The sequence below is a fragment of the Enhydra lutris genome, unplaced genomic scaffold (assembly GCF_002288905.1).
Source record: "Enhydra lutris kenyoni isolate GAN:26980312 unplaced genomic scaffold, ASM228890v2 scaffoldscaffold4, whole genome shotgun sequence".
NCBI lineage: Eukaryota > Metazoa > Chordata > Mammalia > Carnivora > Mustelidae > Enhydra > Enhydra lutris.
This window is the reverse complement of record NW_019154088.1, coordinates 35,688,378-35,711,914: the sequence shown is the minus strand read 5'-3', so window position 1 is coordinate 35,711,914 and position 23,537 is coordinate 35,688,378. Positions and strand designations below refer to the sequence as shown.

Genomic DNA, 23,537 nt, shown 5'->3' with positions numbered 1-23,537 from the left:
AAGGGGACAGAGAAAATGCTTGTGAAGACCTCACTGAAAGGAGGCATTTGAATGGACTCGAAAGAGTTAAAAAGTAAGCCATGTGAACATTTGGGGTGGGGGGGGCGAGCAATGCTTGGGAATGGGAACAGTAAGTACAAAGGCCTTCAGATCCAAGCATGCCTGGTATATCTGTGGGACAGCAAGAGAGTAGTGTGACTAAAGTGCAGGGTGGTGCCAAGGAGGAGGGCCAAATCAAGAGGTCTTGTAGGTTTATCCTGAGAGAAATGGCAGGCCACTTAAAGGTTCTTAGCAGGGGAGCAATGTAATCTACTTTATATTTTAATAGGATGGTCCTCGAGGCTGTGTTCAGAATAGAGGAGGTAAGGATGGAAATAAGAAATCACTAGTAGGCTTTGCAATAATCCAGACAAGAGATGATGGAGGCCTGAAAGACAGAAGTAGCAGTCCTGGGAAGTGACTGATTCTTGATATGTACCAAAAGGAGAGATAAGAGAATTTGTTTACTGATGGAATAGGGGGTGTGTGAGAGAGAGAGAAATCAAGGCTAACTCTAGGATCTTGGCCTAAGCCACCATTAAGGTGGAGATGCTCTTTTCAGATAGAGCCTACAGAATGAGCAGGTTTTCAGGGTAAGATCATGAGTTTGGTCTTGGGCATATTAAACTGTGGTGTTTCCATACATCCAAGCTGTGATAGGCAGCCTTTAACATGGCATCTAACAATCCTCGCCTCCTGGTGTCCATGTCCTCGTGGAGTTCCTCTCCTTGTGCATGAGGTGGATTAATGACTCACTTTTTAAAAAATGACTTTTTATTTTGAAATAACTATAAACTCAAAGGAAGTTAAAGAAAAAAAAGACATATGCACAGATCCTGTGCACCCTGTATCTGACCTCCTCTGACGGTTATTATCTTGCATAATAAGAGTATAATACTTAAAACAGGAAACTCACACTGCAGTACAGCCCATGCAGCTTATTTAGACTTCACCAGCCTCACATGCACCTGTATGTGTGTGTGTGTGTGTGTGTGTGTAATTCTATGCAATTTTATCACATGCAGATGTAACCACCACCACAAGCAAAGACACAGAACTGTTCCAACACTACAGGATCCATTGTGCCACCCCCGCTTTGTAGCCACAATGCTTTGTCCTGATATAGTTTTTTTTTTAATTTTATTTATTTTTATTTGACAGACAGAGATCACAAGTAGGCAGAGAGAGAGGAGGAAGCAGGCTCTCTGCAGAGAGCCCGATATGGGGCTCAATCCCAGGACTCTGGGATCATGACCCGAGCTGAAGGCAGAGGCTTTAACCCACTGAGCCACCCAGGCGCCCCATGTCCTGGTATAATTTTTAATGATATTTCTTTTATTCTAAAAGATGTCTTCAGTTAAAGATAAATTATATTGGTCATCCTACCTAAGACCATACTAGCTAAAAATGGACTGCTCTTTCCTTAATGCAGACACTATGTGGGCCTGGATTCATCATTCCATAGATATAGATATATATAGAGAGATATATAAACGTATACATATATACAACACTACAAATTTATAAAATCGCATTTTCTAATTTAAATGACTCTGAATGTTACTTAACCTCCTTGTTTTAAAGATGTAAATTAATTTGAAAAGATCATACAGTTGGTTCGTGGTAAGCAAAGACAAAAAAACAGGTGTCTGACATCTACACAAATGTTCTTTCTACTACCACACCATTTGGAATGATGTGTCCTACTTTATAGATTGTCCATACATCTTCTCAATTATACAATATATTTGCTCTCATTATCTTAAAAATGTAGAGATCAATGCTCAGACTTTCGCTATGCTATATAGCTAGTAAATGGGGAAATTTGGGATATTAAATTCAGGATCTATGACTGCAGTTTCCGCCAGAAAATAATCTAAAATCGTACCTCACAGACAGTTGAAAGCTAGTATCACCTGGGCATATCAAAGATAGTCCATTAGCATGGCCAATATAGGCACACAACTAATAACTCATCACAGTATTTGATTTCACTGTAAGAAATTATATTATTATTTACTATCAAATGTAATTAATAGTGCTTGCTATTTACTCAGTCCTTAAAAGAGCTTATCCTGCAGTGAACTCTAAATAGCAAAGAAAAAAAAAAGGCATAAACAAAAATCTCTCCTATCGATATTTTTAAGCCAATAGTGAAAGACTAGAATTCCTGACACTGGATTATTCAATTCATGAATGAAGAAACTTTAGCAAAAGACAGAAACCTTTCTAGAGAGTTTTAATTGGGCCCAGTTAGTGACTATGAAGGTATTATTCCGGAATAATTTCATATTCTCTATGTCTTGAACTTAGTAAATACTTAATAAATATGTTGACTTCAACTATGATACATTAAAACTAATTTCCAATTTCAAAAACTTATTAATTATGTAATGAGTTCAACAATGTGCTAAATTCCAAGAGAAAAGCAACCTGAAAAGGCTGTAATCCCTATGCTCAAGAAGTTTTTGATTTATCTATCTATCTATCTATCTATTTATTTATTTATTTTGAGAGACAGGGTGAGAGTGAGAGAGAGAACATGAGTGGGGAGGGAGGGAGAGGGAGAAGCAGACTCACCTGCTGAGCAAGGAGTTTGATCCCAGGACCCTGGAATCCTGACCTGAGCTGAAAAGCAGATGCTTAACAGACTGAGCCACTCAGGCACCCTGAAGTTTTTGATTTAGTGATGGCACATAAGCAGTCAACTGACACTAGAGACAGAATTGAATAAAAGTCATAAAAGAAGTAAAGACTAGAGGAAATTAAAGAACCTGACACATTTAGGAAGTAGTGGGAAGATGGTTAGGGTTTATTAAGACTATAAAGAGAGAAATAGTGAAAAAAACAAAAAGTAAAGTAAAACAAAGAAAACAGAAGTAAAAAAACAGGCTAAAATTATAGGGTGGAGTCTTAAATTCTTAAATCTTTTATTAGGAGGTTTGGATTATACTCTGCACATAACAGAAAGCAACTGAAGTTTGTTGTTGTTTTTTTTTTTTAATCTGACCATTATTTCACTCTTGCTCTTGACAATTTCTCTCTGCATATTTAAGGAATTATTCCTATTGTTGCTTTCAGGGTATTTAAGAAATTATTCCATTATTACTATTAAGAAGTTAGTGAGTCTAAATGCCATTCCTTTGTTAAATATGTCTTTTCTAATGATTGTTCTTAAGAGCTTTAACTTCAATGTTCTGCAGTTTCTCCTAATTTGTCATAGTTGGAATTCATCTGGTATCCCTAGATCTAAGGCTTTTGTCATTTGACAATTCTGGAAGATGCTCAGTCATGATTTCTCTGTATATTGTCTTTTCCCTGTTCCCGATATCATCTACTCTAGAATTCTAAACCATTTATTTTAGATCTTTTCACTCTATCATTTGTGTCCTTTAACATCTATTTTGTAAGTCTCATTTCTTCATCTTTCTGGCTTCCATTTCCATAGTTGGTTCAGATCCATCTTCCAGTTCACTAATAGTTTCTTACATTGAATGTAATCTGCTGTTAAACCTATCTGCTGTTCAATTTTAATTATTTTATTAATTTCTACAAATTCAATCTCATTAGTTTTCCCAAATTCACTTGATCATTTTTGGTCATTTTCCTTGCTGCTATTTTCAAGGATCTATTTTTAAAGATATTACTTAAATAGTTGCGTTATATTCTGTGACAAATAATTAAAAAACTTGAACTATTTGTGGTTGAAGTCTATGATTCTGCTGCCTATGTTTTCACTAACTTTCACTAGAAGTCCTTTTTCCTTCTATGTGTTTTTTGATAGCTCTAGGTCTTTGAAATTTTGTCTATAAGAAATATTAGAGGGTAGATGGAAGGTAATTTGTTTTGGTTTGTTGTCTGTGGGCCCCTCCAGGGTAGGACTACTTCAATTAAATCCTCAGTTTTTAGAACTACACAAATATCAAGAATTCAGGTAACCGGTGTGTCTAAACCTGCCTGCCTGAAAGCTGGCCAAGGAAGACAGATGAATTCTCAGCGATTTCACTCCCTTCACAGTCAAGAAAGTCAAAGTCCTTTGTTACCTTATTTTGTAGGAACGGCTTGACTCTTGTTCATCTGAACACTAATGGTGTGGCCATTAAGGTACCAGCTTCAAGAAAGGCTATCTTATTACACTCTCTGGCTTAAACAGGCTCCAGGCTCTATCTCTCTTTGTCTTGCCCTTGAAACCATTAAAATGGAAAATTCACCAAGGTTTGACAAATGCTCTCAGGGTGAAAAAAAAACTTCAGGTAATCACTTACTTCTCATGTTCCCCTACCCCCACCCTACCCCCATGTCTACTTTGTTTTAGGCCTTTGTAAATTCCTTATCTTCCTGCCTTCTCTATAATGTTGTTGTAAAATATACTTAAATTGTAAATTTTAGCCATCCTTTTTCATTTTTTTTTATCAGAAGGATCATTCAGGATATCTCTATTTTCTCAGAATGTTGAAAATGCAAGACAGTGAAAGTTTTTGAAAAGCAAAATATCACTTGTATTTTAGAATGATAGCAGATGAAAGTGACAACTGGTTAAAGAGGTAAGAAACTGAAGACAGAGAGGCTAGGAGGGAAGAGATATACTTCAGAAACATTATGTGTTTGGTTCTAGACCTCTACAATAAAGCAAATATTGCAAAAGAGCAACTCAAGTGAATTTTTTTTTATCTCCCAGTGCATATAAAAGTTATGTTTAACTACACTATACTATACTATACTATACTATAGTTTAACTATACTATAGTCTATTAAGTGTGCAATAGCATTACGTCTAAAAAGACAAAATGTATATACATACCTTAATTAAAAAATACCTTATTGTTAAAAAATAATAACCATTATCTGAGCTTTCAGTGAGTTGTAATCACTGATCACAGATCACCATAACAAATATAACACTAATGAAAAAGTGAAATATTGCACAATAGTTACCAAAATGTGACTCAGAGACACAAAGTGAGCAAATGCTGTTGAAAAAATGGCTCTGATAGACTTGCTTGGCACAGGGTTGCCACAAACCTTCAATTTGCAGAAAATGTATTATATGTTAAGTGCAATAAAGTAAAGCACAATAAAATGAGCTATGTCTGTACTATTATTGTCTAGATCATGAACCCGACATAGGGTAAAGGTAAGATAATAAAAATAGGAGGGAAAATAGAAGAGGAATCATTGTTACAGAATTGAAAATACTGGAAGTTCCACTGATTTATGGTGGCTGACAGCTTAAAAAGAATAAGAAAATTATGTCAACTGTATTGGTCTACATGTCTAAGGAGCATGATTATTAATTATTAATCTATTATCATTGATTAGTAGATATTAACTGATCAATTTGGAAGTAAATAATGGAAAACTATTAAAAGAAATTTAAAATATAGGGTATGTCTATCACCTGAAAAAGAAATCAGGGCATGGGTGCTTAATGTTCTCCAAGTGGCTCATTGGCTAAGGGGCTCAACTGATGTTAATGGCCAGCTTCCCTTGGCATTTTCTTCATGGTTATAAAATGGCTGCTGCACTTCCCAGCAGCAAGGAAGTGTTCAAGGTAATAAGAAGAAAAGGAATGGTGCCTGCTACACCCATCCTATGTGAGGAAAACAAAAACTTTTCCAGAAACACTCTAACTTCTCTCTCCCCTGCTGCAGAATTCCTCTTATGCTACATTGGCAAAAAGAAAGGCTGAAAAAGTGTTTAACTTCTCCTGCTTCTGTAGTAAAGACAAACAAAGGAGAATATGATTGGGAATAAATGTTAAGTTATACAGTCAATAGTGTTAGTCTCAGGTCCTTACTTCTTTCCAGGGAGAAAAGGCTTAGGGAGTCAAATTAGGGATTTATTTTCAAACTCATTGAGGTTAAGGAAACATTAAGATATCTAAGTGGAAGGGCAGAAGAGGTAGTCATTAGGATATAAATAATAGGTGATGTTGTAGGAATGGATGAAATTGGAACAAACAAGTCTGCAATAAAAGAAACTCCAAAAGCTGATGAGAAAGTGCAACAACAAAAACTCACTCATTACTGGAAGGAATGAAAAATGATACAGCTACTTTGGAAGACAGTTTGGTAATTTCTTACAAAACTAAATATATTCTTATCATACAATCCAGCAACTGCAGTCCTTGGTATTTATCTAAATGAGCTGAAAAATTATGTCCAAAAAATTCTGCAACTGATGTTCATAGCAACTTATTCATATCTGCCAAAATCTAGAAGCAACCAAGATATCTTTCAGTAGGAGAGCAGATAAATAAACTGTGTACACCCAGAAAATGGAATACCAAACATTAAAACAGATGAGCTACAAAACCATCAAAAGGTATGGTAAAAGTTTAAATGAATACATACTGTATAATTCCAAGTGCATGACATTCTGGAAAAGGCAAAACTATGGAAATGGTAAAAAGATTAATGACTGGCAGGTATTAGGAGGAGAGGAAATAAATAGGTAGAGCAAAGAGGATTTTTAGAGTGAAATTGTTGTGTATGATACTGTAACAGTAGACATGTGTCATGTACATTTGTCAGAATGCATAAAAGAATGTACAGACTAAGAGTGACCCTTAATGTGAACTATGGACTGCGGGTTATACTGATACAGATTTGTGAACTGTAACAAATATACCACTCTGGGGTTGGGTGCTGGGGGCATGTTCATGTGTGAAGGCAGGAGGTCTGTGGGAACTCTGCACTCTGCTCAACTCTGCTCTGAATCTACAACTGCTCTAGTTTTGCTGTTGTTGTTGTTGTTGTTGTTTTTTAAAGAATAATAATGGCCTAATCACATAACTTGGGAATAGGTAGAAAAGGAGGCACCATCTAAAGCTCAGCAATCAAAGAAAAAAATGATGAGGATATAGCAATAAAGAACTATAGGAAAGTTTTCAAAAGGGCAGGGCCAACAAAATGGAAGCGTGTTCTAGTTACATTGACCGGGATACTAAGTAGGAAAGATAAGAAGTTTCACAAGTTTAATCATCAGAGGTCACTTAAAATCTAAGAATGAAAGGCATTCAATGGAATTAGAGTGAGAAGCCAAACTGTAGGAAGTTAAAGATGTATGATAAAGAAGATAAATAAATAACACAAAAAAGGAAAAAAGGCAGTATATGTAAAATTTCTTATTAAGTCTGATGTCTGTATATTTATGGTTAATGTAAATTTATTTAAAAACAGTAAATGTCCAAAACTGTGTTCTTCAAGAAACCAATTTTTTAACCTAAATAAGTAAAATTTATTTATTTGTTTGTTTGTTTTTAAGATTTTATTTATTTGACAGAGATCACAAGTAGCCAGAGGGGCAGGCAGAGAGAGAGGAGGAAGCAGGCTCCCCGCTGAGCAGAAAGCCTCGATCCCAGGACCCTGAGATCATGACCCGAGACGAAGGCAGAGGCTTTTAACTCACTGAGCCACCCAGGCGCCCCAGTAAAATTTATTTTAAATGAGACAACAAGCTCTTTTTTTTTTTCTTAAAGTAACTCTCAAGGTATAGACTAGTATCAGTATAAATTTAGCCCTTCATCCCATATGTACCATTGTGTTTTACTTCGTAGGGAAAACTGCAAACATTATAAAAGTAGGGGAAAATGCCATGATAGCAAATTTAGCTAGTATAATTCCATGCTACTTCAAAAATAATGTTTACATGATCACCAAAAATCCAAATTTATGCTCAACCATAAAAATAATTTAGAGTTTCCAGGTAACTAGAATAATTAAAGATTTATTATTTGAACAGCACTATAATATTAAAAAGTATTTCCTTGTATGATAATCAGGTATTTGTCATAATCAATTGGAAAGTTCTATATAATATATGATCATTAGCTTGGATTTTTCCCAAACATTTCTTTTATGAAATGTTTCCTTTATGAATTTCAGCATTATATGATTAAATAAAGCATTAATTTTTTCAGCTCTTATCCTAGTCAAATTTACCTTTTACTGATATCAATAACAGTATTATTCATAATAAAATACTAGAAATATTATTGACTGACTGAAAGCTCCTAGAGACAGTGACTCTTTTTAAAATTTCTTCCTAAAGCTTATTTAGATACTAACTAAATATCGAATGAGTTAACAAAAAAAGATACTTATAAGTGGACTGTAAAAGAGAGGCATACTGCTGAGAAAGGAGACGAAAAGATTCATCAGATAGCTTGGTAATAAACTTACTATTCAGAACTTATAAGGCAACTTGAAAATACCAGTGTGCAATAACAGAAGCACCAAATAAAGAACATTATCTCTGGAAGGTAAGAATAATTTTTTTAAAAAACGATTGAGAATAAAGCAGATATAAATATATAATAAATTCGAGGTTTCTCATGAGAAAGTATAGCGTTAAATAACTAAAAAATGATTCAAAGCCAGTGTTATACAAAACAGACATTTTTAAAGAGCCAAAATAAATACTAAAGCTTTGAAACGATTAAATTGATGAGTTTTTAAAAATTCTTCCTCCCATCCTTACTCTACAAAAAGCTTAAGTTGGCTAGTGAATGGATGAAGTTATGAAAGATTTAAAGACAACAGGAAAATCTGACACTTTTGCAGAAAAAGGTGAGATACTAGAAAAGATTTTAAGACAGTATATTTGTCAGGAGTAAAAATTTAGCTTTTCTTATATATTGTCTTATATAGTCTATAGTTTATAGAGATTTTTATAGGGATTTTGTTTGGTTTGGTTTTGAACTTCCTGGTTTTTTTGGTCTACACCTAACCTTCTAATTTTAATAACTTCGTAGAAATGTGCATTTCTTTCTCTCCATAAATAGCAGGTGCCATTTAATTCAATGTAACACAAATACACAACAAAGAAAGCGAGAATAAGGAGTGTGGTATTATCATGTACTTAACAAACTAGAATTTTAATTCTAGGTCTGTTTTATATGGAAATAGCCATGTCACATACAGCAAATGAAATCTGTCCCCTGATGCTGATAATAAATTGGCACTATTAGTGGAAGCTGCCTTTAAAATAAAGTTACTTTTGATCTGAAAGTATACCTTTGAAAAAAATTATACTAGATTTTAATCATATCATGGTAAATTCCTAGCAGTAATTAAAAAGTGATCAAGAACCTACATTTCCTTTCCTTCTAATTTATTGTTCTAGTCTATAAATCTGAGAGAAAAGAAGAGAAAGCGCATTGAACAACAATGATAAAGTTACTATACCTTCCTAACTATTCACTGAGAATTTCAAAATGAAGCTAAACACATTTGTAGAAAAATCTGATTTCAACCAAACTTCACACTTTTTGGATAGATGAAAAATATTTTCCATATCAAAATGTCACCATTATTCTCAATTTTGGTGGGTAATTCTGGTTTAGTGAGTTACACTGCTAATGCCATAATATTCTCCTGTAATTTGTAGCAAAAACGGATTTAAGACAACAAAGTACAATACAATATTCTTGATAGCACATTATTTCTTACTGCACAATCACAACAGTGATGAATCTTTTCTGTTTCCTGTGGCTATGGCTTTGTTTTTATTTTTAATCAGTTATTGAGAAAGTAAGCACCTTGAGGGCAGGAACCACTACTATGCCACAGGTGCTATGCTAGGAACTGGGACAGAGACAAAGAAGTAGAATAGAAAGTCATAAGTACCATAAGAAAAAATATGTAATTAGTAGAATCAATTCTTTTTCGTGATTATTGGATCTCTGTTACAATGAAACAAATCTCTTGTCATGAAACACACACTTCACTTGTTTCAGGTTCTACCAGACTATATTTTCTTACTTTTCTTGTAATAAGTAACATTTTAAGAACTGTTTCAATTCCCAAACATATTCACATACCCTTCAGGGACTGTCAGTTCTGTGGGTTAATAATATCACAAGATTAGTGTAATAAATACTGATGCAAAGAAAGGCTCATGGTTTAATTTTTTTCCCTTTTAGTGTGGCCACTTTTTACTAACTACAAGAGTATGGGACATCATAAAATCAGCAACAGAATGAACACATACCCAAAGTATTAATATAGCACCACTCAAAATTCAGAAAATATGTTGTTTTCATGTACACATACACGAAATAAAATAATACCATAACAGAAGGGTGCTGTATCTGTGTTTAAAGAAGGGGTTGTTGGCAAACACCACAGCTCACTTCTGCTGAAATGTACACAACTGATATATGCAGCACAGAAAGCTGGCACCAAGGGCTTACAACCTTAATTTGCCTGTAAGAAGGAATGGAGATTTACCTTCAGAGCACGTTCTTGATTGTTTTCAGCAGTCAGATGTCTCATGTTGTTTGCTGAAGTCTGGTTCTGCTCTTTCAGATGATGAAGCTCCTGCTCTAGCCGTTTGCACTGCCACAGGGGAAGAATCCCATTAAGTAAAGGAGTTATAGCATTTTTTTTCAAACAAGCCACATGAATTAATGTAAATAATACCACTGCATTCTCTAAAAGACAAGGTATCTTTTGCAACAAGAATAGTAAGTTAAAAGTAACGATGATTATGAACATAGGTTTATGGTAGTCTGATAATTCAACTGCAATTCCGTTTGTCTTTTATTAATCTAAATATTACTATAAAATTAGAAAAATTCTTATTATTTCATAAAATTAAGGTCAACCTACATTGAAAAATATTTTCTTCACTGATCAAATGGTTTTTATCGTATATCTTGGCTGAATAAACCATGTTTCTAAAAAGCAAATGGGTTCTACATAAACCACATTATGGTATTCCGTGATGAATTTTTTTTTTTTAAATATTTTATTTATTTATTCGACAGAGAGAGATCACAAGTAGACGGAGAGGCAGGCAGAGAGAGAGAGAGAGGAGGAAGCAGGCTTCCTGCTAAGCAGAGAGCCCGATGTGGGACTCGATCCCAGGACCCTGAGATCATGACCTGAGCCGAAGGCAGCGGCTTAACCCACTGAGCCACCCAGGCGCCCTCCGTGATGAATTTTTATGAAGTTTTTAAAAATAACAATTATCATAATATATACAGTAAGAGGTTTTTCAGATTTTCAGAAACATCCAAAAGAATAATTGTGTACAGAAGAAAGTCTTGACTATAGAATGTTACAAGGTTTGGAAAGAACTAAGGAAACAAGTGTTTTTAATTTCTATTTTGACTAAACCTTGTTTTTAACTAAAACAAGTTATAACAAACATGAAATGACATTTTTGACTTACTGGGAACACATGAAAATATAATTTTAAAAATTTTAAATAAAAGCATAAATGGGCAACTACGTTGAAAAAATAATTGAAATGCCATGCCATTTAAATACAAGATCTTCATAAAAATACAAATATTTTATACAATAATTGTACAGGATATAAAGTGATGTGTTGTAAGTCAGACCTACATGAAGATATTTGGGGGATTAGCTAGGAATATAGTACTAAACCCATCTTTCAGGAAAAAGTTAAAAATCACTCCTTAAGTCATCTATTTTTAAATTAGAATATTTAAGGACTGCCTGGCCAGCTCAGTTCGATGGAGTATGTAACTCTTGATTTTGGGATCATGAGTTTGAGCCCCATATTGGATGCAGAGATTATTAAAAAGAAAAAAACAAAAACAAAACAAAACAAAAAAAACCCACCTAAAAATTAGCATATTTAAGTACAGCCAATAAGTAAACACACATACTGATTCAGGACCTAGATAAAATTTTAGATGATTTGAAAAATGGCTAGTTGTCCTAATGAATTAAAAATCATTATTATGATACATTCGGGATACAGTCATAATCCGAATTGGCATCTGACATTGATTTCTTTTGCCTCTGACCTGTATAATATTCTTTAGTCTATATCAGTATTTCTCCTGCTCGAGTAAGATACAAATCCATTTAATAGAAAAGTTTACTAAACTGGTGATACTGACTTACACAATGATGTTTTAGAACTCTAACACGGAGTATACATGCCTGAATATGTAATTATAAAACCAAAATACATTTATAAATGAAGTAAAATAATCACAAAATGAAGACTTTAAAATATTAATTTAATTTAGCAGATAAAGTTTCATTGAAATTAAGTTCTGTAAATATAATACAGTATTAACTGATATGGTGGTAGACCATTTCAGGTTGGGTTGCCGTGTCTATTCCAACATGTGCTGTGTGACAACTAAATTCAATTACCACATTTTAAAAAATTATTTGAGTGAAACCTTTGTCACATGACATCATCTGGCCCTTATTTGGAAGGGACACATGATTTACAAGTTAAACTCTATAGCTCCCTTTTTAGCCTGTAACAATTCAAATATTTGGTCACAAATGCAGCCAAAATACAAATGTGTTTTGTGAAGACATAAGTCATGAGGCATGAAAACAAATTAAGACATAGCAGTGAGCATCACAATCTAGTAGAAGTATTCTTTACTAGAATTATCCTCTACATTTTCATTAATTTTAATATGAAATTATTACATATTAAGTACTTAAATGGAATGACTAAATATGACCTATGATGTTACAAAGGTAGGGTAGATAATTTGGCTATGGGATAAAAGAATGTTTCATGGAGCAGATGACATCTGAGTTGGGCTTATTTGGGGAACATGATTTTATACGGTGAAAGAGGAGAAACAGGAAGAATACAGGAGAAAATGCAGAAACATCAAGAGTCTATCTGGAGAAAGTGAGAAATCATGGTTACAAGTCATCTGACCATCTATATTTTAGGTTCCTAAGTAAAAGAGAAACAACCCAAGGATAGAAACTTTTTTCCTACCTACATGATCCACAAAATATGAAATACTATAGCCAAACAGAGAAGTATGGCTTAAGAACAATAAAGCTATTTTTGAACCCGAGGACATTTAACCACATTGCATACTTGAGCTCAGTTTTCAAGACCATGAAGTACAAGAGGGATAGAAAAATAAGGTCCAAGTACCACTCAAACTAGCAGGTGTCCTAAAGGGTTACACATTCAAGTGTTTAGTGATCCTACCTACTTTTATGAATGAAAAGAAACAAGACAAATGCTAGAGAAAATGTCCTTAAATCAAGAAATATATAATTTGGGGGCACTTGGGTGGCTCAGTCGTTAAGTATCTGCCTTCGGCTCAGGTCATAATCCCAGGGTTCTGGGATCGAGCCCCACATCGGGCTGCCTGCTCAGCGGGGAGCTGCTTCTCCCTCTCCCACTCCCCCTGTGTTCCCTCTCTTGCTGTGTCTCTGTCAAATAAATAAATAAAATCTTAAAAAAAAAAGAAATATATGATTTGTTCTATGGTTTTAGAGTTTCATTTTGAAGTAACATAATTAAAAGTAATACAATATTTTCCTTGGTCATATTCTGCCAAATATTAATATCCTCAAAAGTTCTAGTGAATAAATTGAGACCTAGGAGGTTTCTGACATTTTTTATATTTTAAAATTTTTTTATTTTTATTTTTTAAAAGATTTATTTATTTTACAGAGAGGGAGAGGGAGAGAAAGCATGGGGGAGCGGGGGGAGGGATGATAGGACAGGGAGACAAGCAGACTCCCCTCCCTGCCGTGTGGAGAGCCAGATGTGTCTTGATCCCGGACCCTGAGATCATGACCTAAACCAAAATCAAGAGTCAGATGCTTAATCAACTGAGCCACCCAGGTACCCCTTAAAAATTTTTTTAACACTCAAATTGAACTCAGGTAAATGCTATCTGTATACTGTTACAGAGTCCTTGAGAACTAGAATTCTTATCATATGAGACAAAAGATAAAGATGAAAGATAAAATAGGTTAAATAAAACACCTTTTAGTTCAGAATTTGAACTGGAAGCGTTAGTACAAGGATACAAAGAATTTTATCTTTAAAAAATGTATGTTTATGTATTTCCTAGTTTTGCCCATTGAAAAGGGTAGAAATAACAGGAAACCCGAAGCAACGAGCAATCCCAGCACAATATCATGTGGGTCCAAGTACCATTTCTTACTAAAGATATAGGACTCTGGATATATGGCTGACTCCAGCTCTGGGACAATAAATGTACAAAATGATCCAAGAATACGTGTTCTTAGCTGAAGTTTTGTATTTAAAAATCAGTGCACAGGGGGGCGCCTTGGTGGCTCAGTGGGTTAAAGCCTCTGCCTTGGGCTCAGGTCATGATCCCAGGGTCCTGGGATAGAGCCCTACATCCGGCTCTCTGCTCATCGGGCAGCCTGCTTCCTCCTCTCTCTCTGCCTGCCTCTCTGCCTAGTTGTGATCTCTGTCAAATAAATAAATAAAATCTTAAAAAAAAAATCAGTACAAAGGAACTATCAAAGAGACTCAGAAAGGACTCAGGAGACAACTTAAAAAGTCCCCCACCAGCTAAAGAGAAGAGAATATGATCCTATAAGGATAGTAACTGAAATACATTATAACACACATTATATGTTTAATTAGAGATCATAATGACAATAAAAATTTTTAAAAGCTAATTATATCACTGTTGGGGAATACTAGTAAGCCAAGAATTTATCTTTTATTTCTTATATAAACATTACCACTAGGTAAACAAACAATAGATAAGAATATCACTATACAAGTATTCAAGCTAATAAAAAAAAGGGAATGTTAGAATACTGTAATTCTGAAATCATTCCTATACTGAGATCATTAATATAGCACTGAAACTGCTAGTAACATAGTTCTTTCACAAACCAACATGTATTCCCAGATAAAACACAAAACCTCCTGCAGTCTTGGTAATAAAAATTAATCTAAATCTGATCAAGCTATAGATCAAATTGCCATATGTATAGAATAGAGAGGAACATATTAAATGACACTAAGGAGATGCAATGAATAAACACAGTAACTCTACAAGAAAAATGACTCATTTTGTTTAAAAAATAAATTCCAAGGGGGTGTCAGGGTGGCTCAGTCAGTTAAGCATATAGGTCTTGATCTCAGGATTGCGAGTTCAAGCCCTGTGCTGGGCTCCATGCTGGGCAAGGAGCCTACTTTAAAAAATAAATAAATAAAGTTTTAAAATTTAAGGGAAAAAAGAGATAGAAGGGGAATATATAAACTAAAAATAGTGTTAAGAATCAATTCAATCATCAGCAGTGTGTAGTTCCTATTTAATACAGATTCAAAATAAAGAGGAAAGTTACAGTATTTATGAGATCACTGGAATTTGAAAACTAATTGGATATTTCACAATATTCTTTATTTGTTAATATTTATGTGATAATGAAGTTATATTTTAAGCAACAGTTGATATCTTTTAGAAAGACACAATAAAATTTAGAGACAAAAAGGATATTATGTCTGCTAAAGTTCCTTCACAACAACGTGAGAAGGAATAAATGAGTGGGGGATAGAAATAAAAAAGCTGGACAGTTGTAGCAGAGTACAAATATGTCAAGGGCTCAGAGATCTATGGCTACTAAGTTCACTAATAAGAAGAAAAGCATTACATTTTTCTCTACAAACAAAACTAACTCTACAATGAAAGTGAACAAAACATACAAAACATAAAAATTGATAGCAAATTTTTATAAACTGAATTTGGCCCATATTTAATATAAGATCTGTTTTCAGCACTAATTTCCTCTTACTTGCTATTGTAAATTTTGAAGAAGCAGACAATACATTGCTATGATTGTTTTACTTTATGTGTACTTTCTGAAAGATTACTATGCCTTAAGTTTTTAACAAGAAGTTCTCTAATATTGTGTAAGTTTTTAACAGCTGTCATTTCCCCTGTGCAATCTGCGTTCAGTCACAGATCATTTTGATTGCACACAATCAAATGTCTTCCCCTCTGAATGCTATGCAATTCTTTCCTTTGCAGACAAAAAATAATACCAGGCTCTTCCAGTCAAAACAGAAACTCCACTTTGGTGTCAATGTGAAGTATGTACTTTGAACTGCAGATGTTTAGAAGCACTTAGGATTATACAAATAAGTTTTTATTCTTCTTCATTTAGAAGAATCTTTAAAAATCACTTCATTTTAGCTTTAAAAACAGTAACTAGAATGCGTTTCTCACACTGCAATAACTTGGAATAAAGAGTTTTCAAATTCAAAGAGTAACTTGTTTCTTCAAAGCTCTGGAAAAATATCAGTAACTTGGTTTAAATGAATATTTATATAATACTCAGAGGTTTATAAATACCAATGATTAAAAAAGAAAAACAATAATTATGTGAATGAGTCTCTAAAATCACATGTACTGTAGATGATGTGTACATATATACACAAATGCACACACATATAAAACATAGAAAACATAGTTATTCAGCAAATATTCATTGAACACCCACTAGACAATATACCAGCACCCACCAGGCAACATGCCAGGAAATGACATGTTGCTACAGATTTATACATATAAAAATCTTAATTACATATACATATTTCAAAAACACCATAAGAAAGTAAATAACTAGGGATTTAATAACAAATACAGTAATTCATACTCTCTTTTTTTTAAGTAAGCTCCACACCCAGCGTGGAGCTCAACACGGGGCTTGAATTCACTGCCTTCAGATGGAGACCTGAGCAAAATTAACCCACTGAGACACCCAGGTGCCCTCATACTCATTTTGAACTACTGAATTATTCGAAAAAAGATTAAAGGAACATTTTAAGTCACAAAGTAAAAAGATTAGTAAAATGATGATTATTTTCAAAGGTATCAACACGCATGTAGGTATTTATTTAGTATGCTGTTATTAAAATATAATTTTTAAAAAAGGTTTTATTTATTTATTTGACAGAGACGCAGTGAGAGAGGGAACACAAATAGGGAGTGAGAGAGGGAGAAGCAGGCTTCCAGCTGAGCAGGGAGCCCTGTATGGGGCTCAATTCCAGGACCCTGGGATCATGACCTGAGCCGAAGGCAGATGCCCAATGACTGAGCCACCCAGGTACCGCTAAAATATAATTTTTGTAATATTGTTTATTATATGAGTTGTATTCATAAAAAGCTATTCATTTGAAGTAATCATGGTTTGCATCTCTATATCAGAATAAAGATTAATACACATAATATTGACAGTCACTCAACTCTTAGTGAAAATTAGTATGTGCCAGGCCTTGTCCTAAACAATTCATATGTGTTAATCAGCAAAACTTCATATGGACCCTATGAGTTAGATATTGTAATAATAGAATAGAAGGAAGTAGAAGCAGAGAGTAAAAATAACTTCTTCAAAGTCATGCAACTAATAAGGATTCAATGTCATGCAGTGTAATTCAGTTTCTCACAAAAATGTGTAACATGCACACATATGTCCCATAGCAAAAGGACTACAGAAAAAGTTAAAGATGATGACATTTTAAAATTGAACATTGAACAATTAGGGATACAGATAATTTTTAAAGTAGTACATAGATCTGACATAAGAAAATATTCAACATAGATCAGAATGGAATATGGACTAGCCAGTATGTAGAATTATTATCTTTTTTTAAAAAATACTTTATTTATTTATTTGACAGAAAGAGAGAGAGAGAGAGATCACAAGCAGGCAGAGAGGCAGGCAGTGAGAGAGGGGGAAGCATTATCCCCGCTGAACAGAAAGTCCGATGCGGGGCTCGATCCCAGGACTCTGAGATCATGACCCGAGCCAAAGGCAGAGTCTTAACCCACTGAGCCACCCAGGAGCCCCTAGAATTGTTATCTTTTAACACAATTCATTCATACCCAATGAGTGCATGTGTTTTCAGGTTGCATCTCAGAGCTAATAAATATTTCAGAGAGCTATTTCTAGAATACATCTCTGATTGATCACACTAACTCCTACCTAACATTTTGGTATCCTTTATTGGGTCTCCCATTACTTCCAGAATTAAAACCAAGTTTTGGAAAATAACAGCAGAATTTCATGGCCCAGATTCATTTCATATTTTCTCATTCCTCACCAACTGCACACTTTGGTCTAATTTGGACATGCTAAATTCTCCATCTGATTGGCACTGTCCCTCACATCCACTTATGATCCTGGGGCAAACCTAACACCTTGTTTATTGAAGCTATCTAATGCATGTTTATTAAATAAATAATGTGAATTTCATTTAAAGAATTCTTATTTTTTCATATTAATTTCCTTTCAAAATTAAAGGCAATTGCGCTAAACAGTATTTAGGCAATCAGATACCTACAAGCATAAATGCAGCATAAAAATATCTGAAAAAAATCCGAAAAAAGTACATAGAACTAAAAGTAACTAATTTCTAAAGTATAGAGATAAGAAAAGTAGCATTATTTGTGTTTCCTAAGATGAAAAATTATAAATATAAGCAATGACTATTTAAAGATATGCCTTTCAACTACCTCCCAATTAAGAATCATAAAGTCAACATTTTTAAAAGTTTGGGATACAGCAGCAGTATGGTAATGCAGGTAGGGCCATAATAAGGAAAGAATAGTAGTAAGACACCAAGATGCTAGATAGGAAAACAGGGCCAAAAAACCAGAGGAAAGAAGACAGGGTTTTATCTTAGATGAAATTTATATAGAGCAAAATGCACAGATTTCAAGGGAATAGTTCATTTATTTTTAGACAGATTTATAAATCTAGACAAATTTCAGCTAATCTACATTGAGAGCCATAAACTACCATTGTTTTGTTTTGAAATACCATGGATCATTTCACCTATTCTTTAACTTCATAAAAAACAATGGAACTTTTAAGTCTGTAACCTTTTGTTTGACTTATTTCAATCAACTATATATTGTTAATTCATATGTTTGTATGCCTCAATAGTTCATTCTTTTCTTGCAAAACAGTATTCCATTTATGAATATACTATAATCTATTTTCCTGTTAATGAAATGGTACTTGAGTTGTTTTCAGTATTTGGATATTTTGAATGAGCTCCTATAAACATTCCTCTAAAAGTCTTACTATGTACATTTATTTTCATTTTCCTTGGGTAAACCTCTAGAAATGGAATTGCTATGTTACAGAGTGTATATTGTTCCACTGTATAAGAAACTGCCGAGCACTTTTCAAAACAGGTTGTACCATCTTATACTCAGATTAGCAATGGTTTAGAATTTGGTTGCTGACATCCTCACCAATATTTGTTGTCAGTTTTTTACTTTCAGATGCCATAGTACATGAGATAGAGTATCACATTTAAACTTATATTTTCTTATTCACCAATTATAATATTTTCATGTGTTTATTGGATATTTGTGAAGTTTCTCCTCTGGTCTTCTGCTCATTTTTAGGGGGGGGTTGTTTATCTTCTTATCATCTATTTACGGGAATTATTTAAAATTTAATATAAGTCCTTTGTCAGATATATGAATTATAAATATTTTCTCCCAGGTATGGCTTACCTTTTCATTTTCTTAAAAGTTGGCCTTTGAGGAGTATTAATTTTTAATTTTATTAAAGGCAGAATTATCAAATTTTTTCATTATGTTTAGAGCTATTTCTGTCTTTTTAAAAATTTCTGGCTATCCCAATTTAATAAAAACATTTTCCTCAAGTTTCTAACTGTATCTCTCAAGTTTTAGCTTTCTTGTTTAGCTCTACAATCTACCTTGACTTTATTTTTGATTACAGCATGAAGAGTCCTTTTTGTTCCATACTGATATCCACCTATTGCACCACTATTTGCTGACTTGCCTCTCCTCAGTGGACTGACCTGATGTCCTGTCTAAAATCAATCAAGTGCCACAAGCAAAAGAATGAAGTTAGACAACTTCTTAAGACATACAGAAAAATTAACATTGACCACAGAACTAAATGTAAAAGCCAAAACTATAAAAATCTTGGAGAAAACACCTTGGAAGTAAAAATTTATCTTAAGATAAAAAACTTAGGAGTAAATCTTAGTTGACACTGCGTTAACCATAACCTTCTAGGCCCTCAAGTGACATTAAATAAAAAAATATAAAATGGACTTCATCACAATAAAAAACTTTTTGTCCCATATATCATAAAGTGAAAAATTTTACAAATGCTGTATGTGATAAAAAGCTTATATGTATAATATATAAAGAACTGTTACAACTCAATAACACAAAGAATAAACACATAACTAAATAATGGGCAAAGGATCAGAATACAAACATTTCTCTAAAGAACATATACAAATGGCTAATAATACAAGACAAGACAAGACAAGACAAGACATCATTAGCTATTAGGGAAATGCAAATAAAAACTACAATGAGAGTGACTTCTGCAAGACGGTGAACTAAGAAGCTCCAGGCCTGAATTCTCCAATGGAATCCAAAACTAAACAACGTATGAAACAAAGCCTTGTGGGAGTTCCAGGAGCCAATTAAGGATCAGCAGTTAAGGACCAACCAAGAAAAAGACACTCTCAAACTGTAGAAGACTTTGTGGCATTTTTACTTGCCTCTCCTGGACTGCTTCTCTGGCACATCACAGTGATGTCAGTTGAGAGGAGACTGCCCAATTCCTAGCTCCTTCCTTGGATGAGACAAAAAAGAGGGACTTTTCCCGAACATTCTGGCTTATCTACAGGCTGTCCAAGGAATTTTCTGCCTTATCTGATGTGGAGTGCTGACGGGAACAAAGGCATAGTCTGGCTATTAAGTTGAAGGTTGCTGAAAACAGTAGTAAACACCGTGGCTAATGAGAACAACAGGAGAACTGCAGAGCCTTAGATGTATGGAATCAAGAAATTATTAGAAGACAGCTATAGATATCTAAGGCCCTACAAAGAAGCAAGTGTGAGACTCTAAAGGAAATTAAGGATGTTTAAAGGAACCAAGTACAAGGAAAAATTGGTTAAAAAAAAAAAAAAAAAAAAAGCATACATAGGCCCAGGGAAGATGCCTCTCCAGAAAAGGCCCAAGAAAACTTGAGACGTCATCCCATCTGATTAGCATAGAGCCAGTCCACAAAGACTGGGAGATATGGGTATTTATTCAAATGATCAATTTTCAATGACAAAAATTCAGAAGGCATTCAAAGAAACAAGGAATCATGGCCTATTTGAAGGAATAAAATAAATCCTTAGAAACCAACCCTAAAGAAACACATGCCTTAAACTTACTGGGCAAAGACTTTAAACAACTATCTTATGTATGCTCAATGACATAGAGGAGAACATGAAAAGAAAATTAAACAATATCAGGACAGCAATATATGAACAAAATGAGGATACCAACAAATTAAAACAATTACTAAAAACAACAACAACAAAACAAAACAAAACAGACATTTTGGAGCTGAAAAACACATTCTGAATAGAAAAATTCACTAAAAGTGTTCAACTGCATACTCAAACAGACAGAATAAAGAACCAGTGAACCTAAACAAAGTTAATTTGAAATTATTGTCTGAGGAGCAAAAAAAGAAAAAATAATAAAGCCTAAGGGATTTATGGTCCTATCAAGTGGACTAGTATAACATTATAGGATTCAAAGAAAGTGGAAGAAGGAGAGAAAGGGGTCAGAGGGTTCATTTGAAAAAATAATGGCGGAAAACCTCCCAAATTTGAGAAAATACAGGATGTTAAAAATGACAGGAAATTCAACAAACTCCAAACAGGATAACTCTAGAGAGACCCATACTAAGATACATTATAATCAAGCCACTGAAAGTAAAAAACAAACTGAATCTTAGAAGCATCAAAAAAAAAGAACTCTTTGTGTACAAGAGATGTTTAATAAGATTACCAGTAGGTAATCTTGCAGGCCAGACAGAAAGCAGTGAGATGATATATTTAAACTGGTGAATGGGGAAAAAAAAAAAAAACCCAATACCCTGTCAAATAAGAATTCCATATCTGGCAAAATGTCTGTCAAAAATAAGGACAGGGGCACCTGGGTGGCTCAGTAGGTTAAGCCTCTGCCTTCAGCTCAGGGCATGATCTCAGGGTCCTGGGATTGAGCCCCGCATCGGGCTCTCTGCTCAGCAGTGAGCCTGCTTCCTCCTCTCTCTGCCTACTTGTGATCTCTCTCTCTCTCTGTCAAATAAATAATAAATAAAATCTTAAAAAAAAAAATGACAATAGGGGTGCCTGGATGGCTCAGTGGGTTAAGCCTCTGCCTTCAGCTCGGGTCATGATCTCAGGGTCCTGGGATCTAGTCCTGTATCAGGCTCTCTGCTCAGCAGGGGGCCTGCTTCTCCCTACCTCACTATTTGTGATCTCTATCTATTTAAAATAAATAAAATCTTTAAAAAACAAAAAATGAGGAAAATACTAAGACATTTTCAGATAAACAAAAACCAAGGAAGTTTATTAACATTAATCTGCCCTAACAAGAAATGCTAAAAGGAGTCCTTCAAGATAAAATGAAAGGACACTAGACAGTAAATAAAAGGCCATATGAAATTATAAGTTCTCTAGTGTGGTCTGTGAGAGATTCACTTTACATCTAAGGACATAAAAAGGCTTAAAGTGAAGATGTAGAAAAAGATATTCCATACAAATAGGAGCCAAAGTAGCGCCTGGGGGCTCAGTGGGTTAAGCCGCTGCCTTCGGCTCAGGTCATGATCTCAGGGTCCTGGGATCGAGTCCTGCATCGGGCTCTCTGCTCAGCGGGGAGCCTGCTTCTCTCTCTCTCTCTCTTTCTCTGCCTGCCTCTCTGTCTACTTGTGATCTTTCTGTCAAATGAGTGGATAAAATCTTAAAAAAAAAAATTAAAAAAAAAAATAGGAGCCAAAAAAGAGCAGGAGTGGCTATAATAACATCAGGCAAGTAGATTTTAAGTCAAAAACTGTTACAAAGAAGAGCACTTTATAATGATAAAAGGGTCAATTCACCAATAAGACATAACATATAAAGTTTTTACATATGCTGATTTCAAAACTCATACAAGGCTACAATAATCCAGAGTGTGGTACTGGCATAAAGGCAGACATGTAGACCACAGAACAGAATAGAAAGTTCAGGAATAAACCACTGTATATATCATCAAATAATCTTTCATAAGGGTGTTAAGACCATACAGTGGAGGAAAGGACAGTTTTTTCAAGAAATGGTATTAGAAGACTGGATATCCACATGCAAAATAATGAAGTTGAACACTTACCTTATACCATATACAAAAATCAACTCAAAATGGATCACATACATAAATACATGTAAGAGCTAAAATTACACAACTCTTAGACAAAAATATAAGGGAAAAGGTTCACATTAGGTTTGGCAATCATTTCCTGGATAGGATACCAAAAGCATAGGCAACAAAACACAAAATAGATAAACTTTAATTTTGACTACATCGAAATTAAAAACTTCTGTGTATCAAAGAACACAATCAACAAACTGAAAAGACACTTCATGGACCAGATGAAAATATCAGTAAATTATATATTTAGTAAGAGATTAATATGTAGAATATTTCAAGGACTCCTATAACTCAAAAACAAAAAAAATACATCTGATTAATAAGTGTGCAAAGATTATGAAGACATTTCTCCAAAGACCACATACAAATGGCCAATAAATGTATGTAAAGATGTTTACCATCAGCAATCATTACAAAATTTCCAAGCAAAACCACAATAAGATCCTACCTCACACTCATTAGGATGGTATTATAAAAGAAAAAGAAAGAAGAAAGAGAAAGAAAG

General features: G+C 34.1%; 1 protein-coding gene across 1 annotated transcript in view; it reads right to left on the bottom strand.

The window, feature by feature from the left end:
• The window catches only part of LOC111139165 (mirror-image polydactyly 1), a 255,511-nt gene that overhangs the window by 170,047 nt on the left and 61,927 nt on the right, over positions 1 to 23,537 (bottom strand). Inside the window, exon 8 of the mRNA XM_022491338.1 lies at positions 10,272 to 10,379. Coding sequence (XP_022347046.1) covers positions 10,272 to 10,379 — 108 coding nt within the window. The remainder of the gene's footprint in view (positions 1 to 10,271; positions 10,380 to 23,537) is intronic.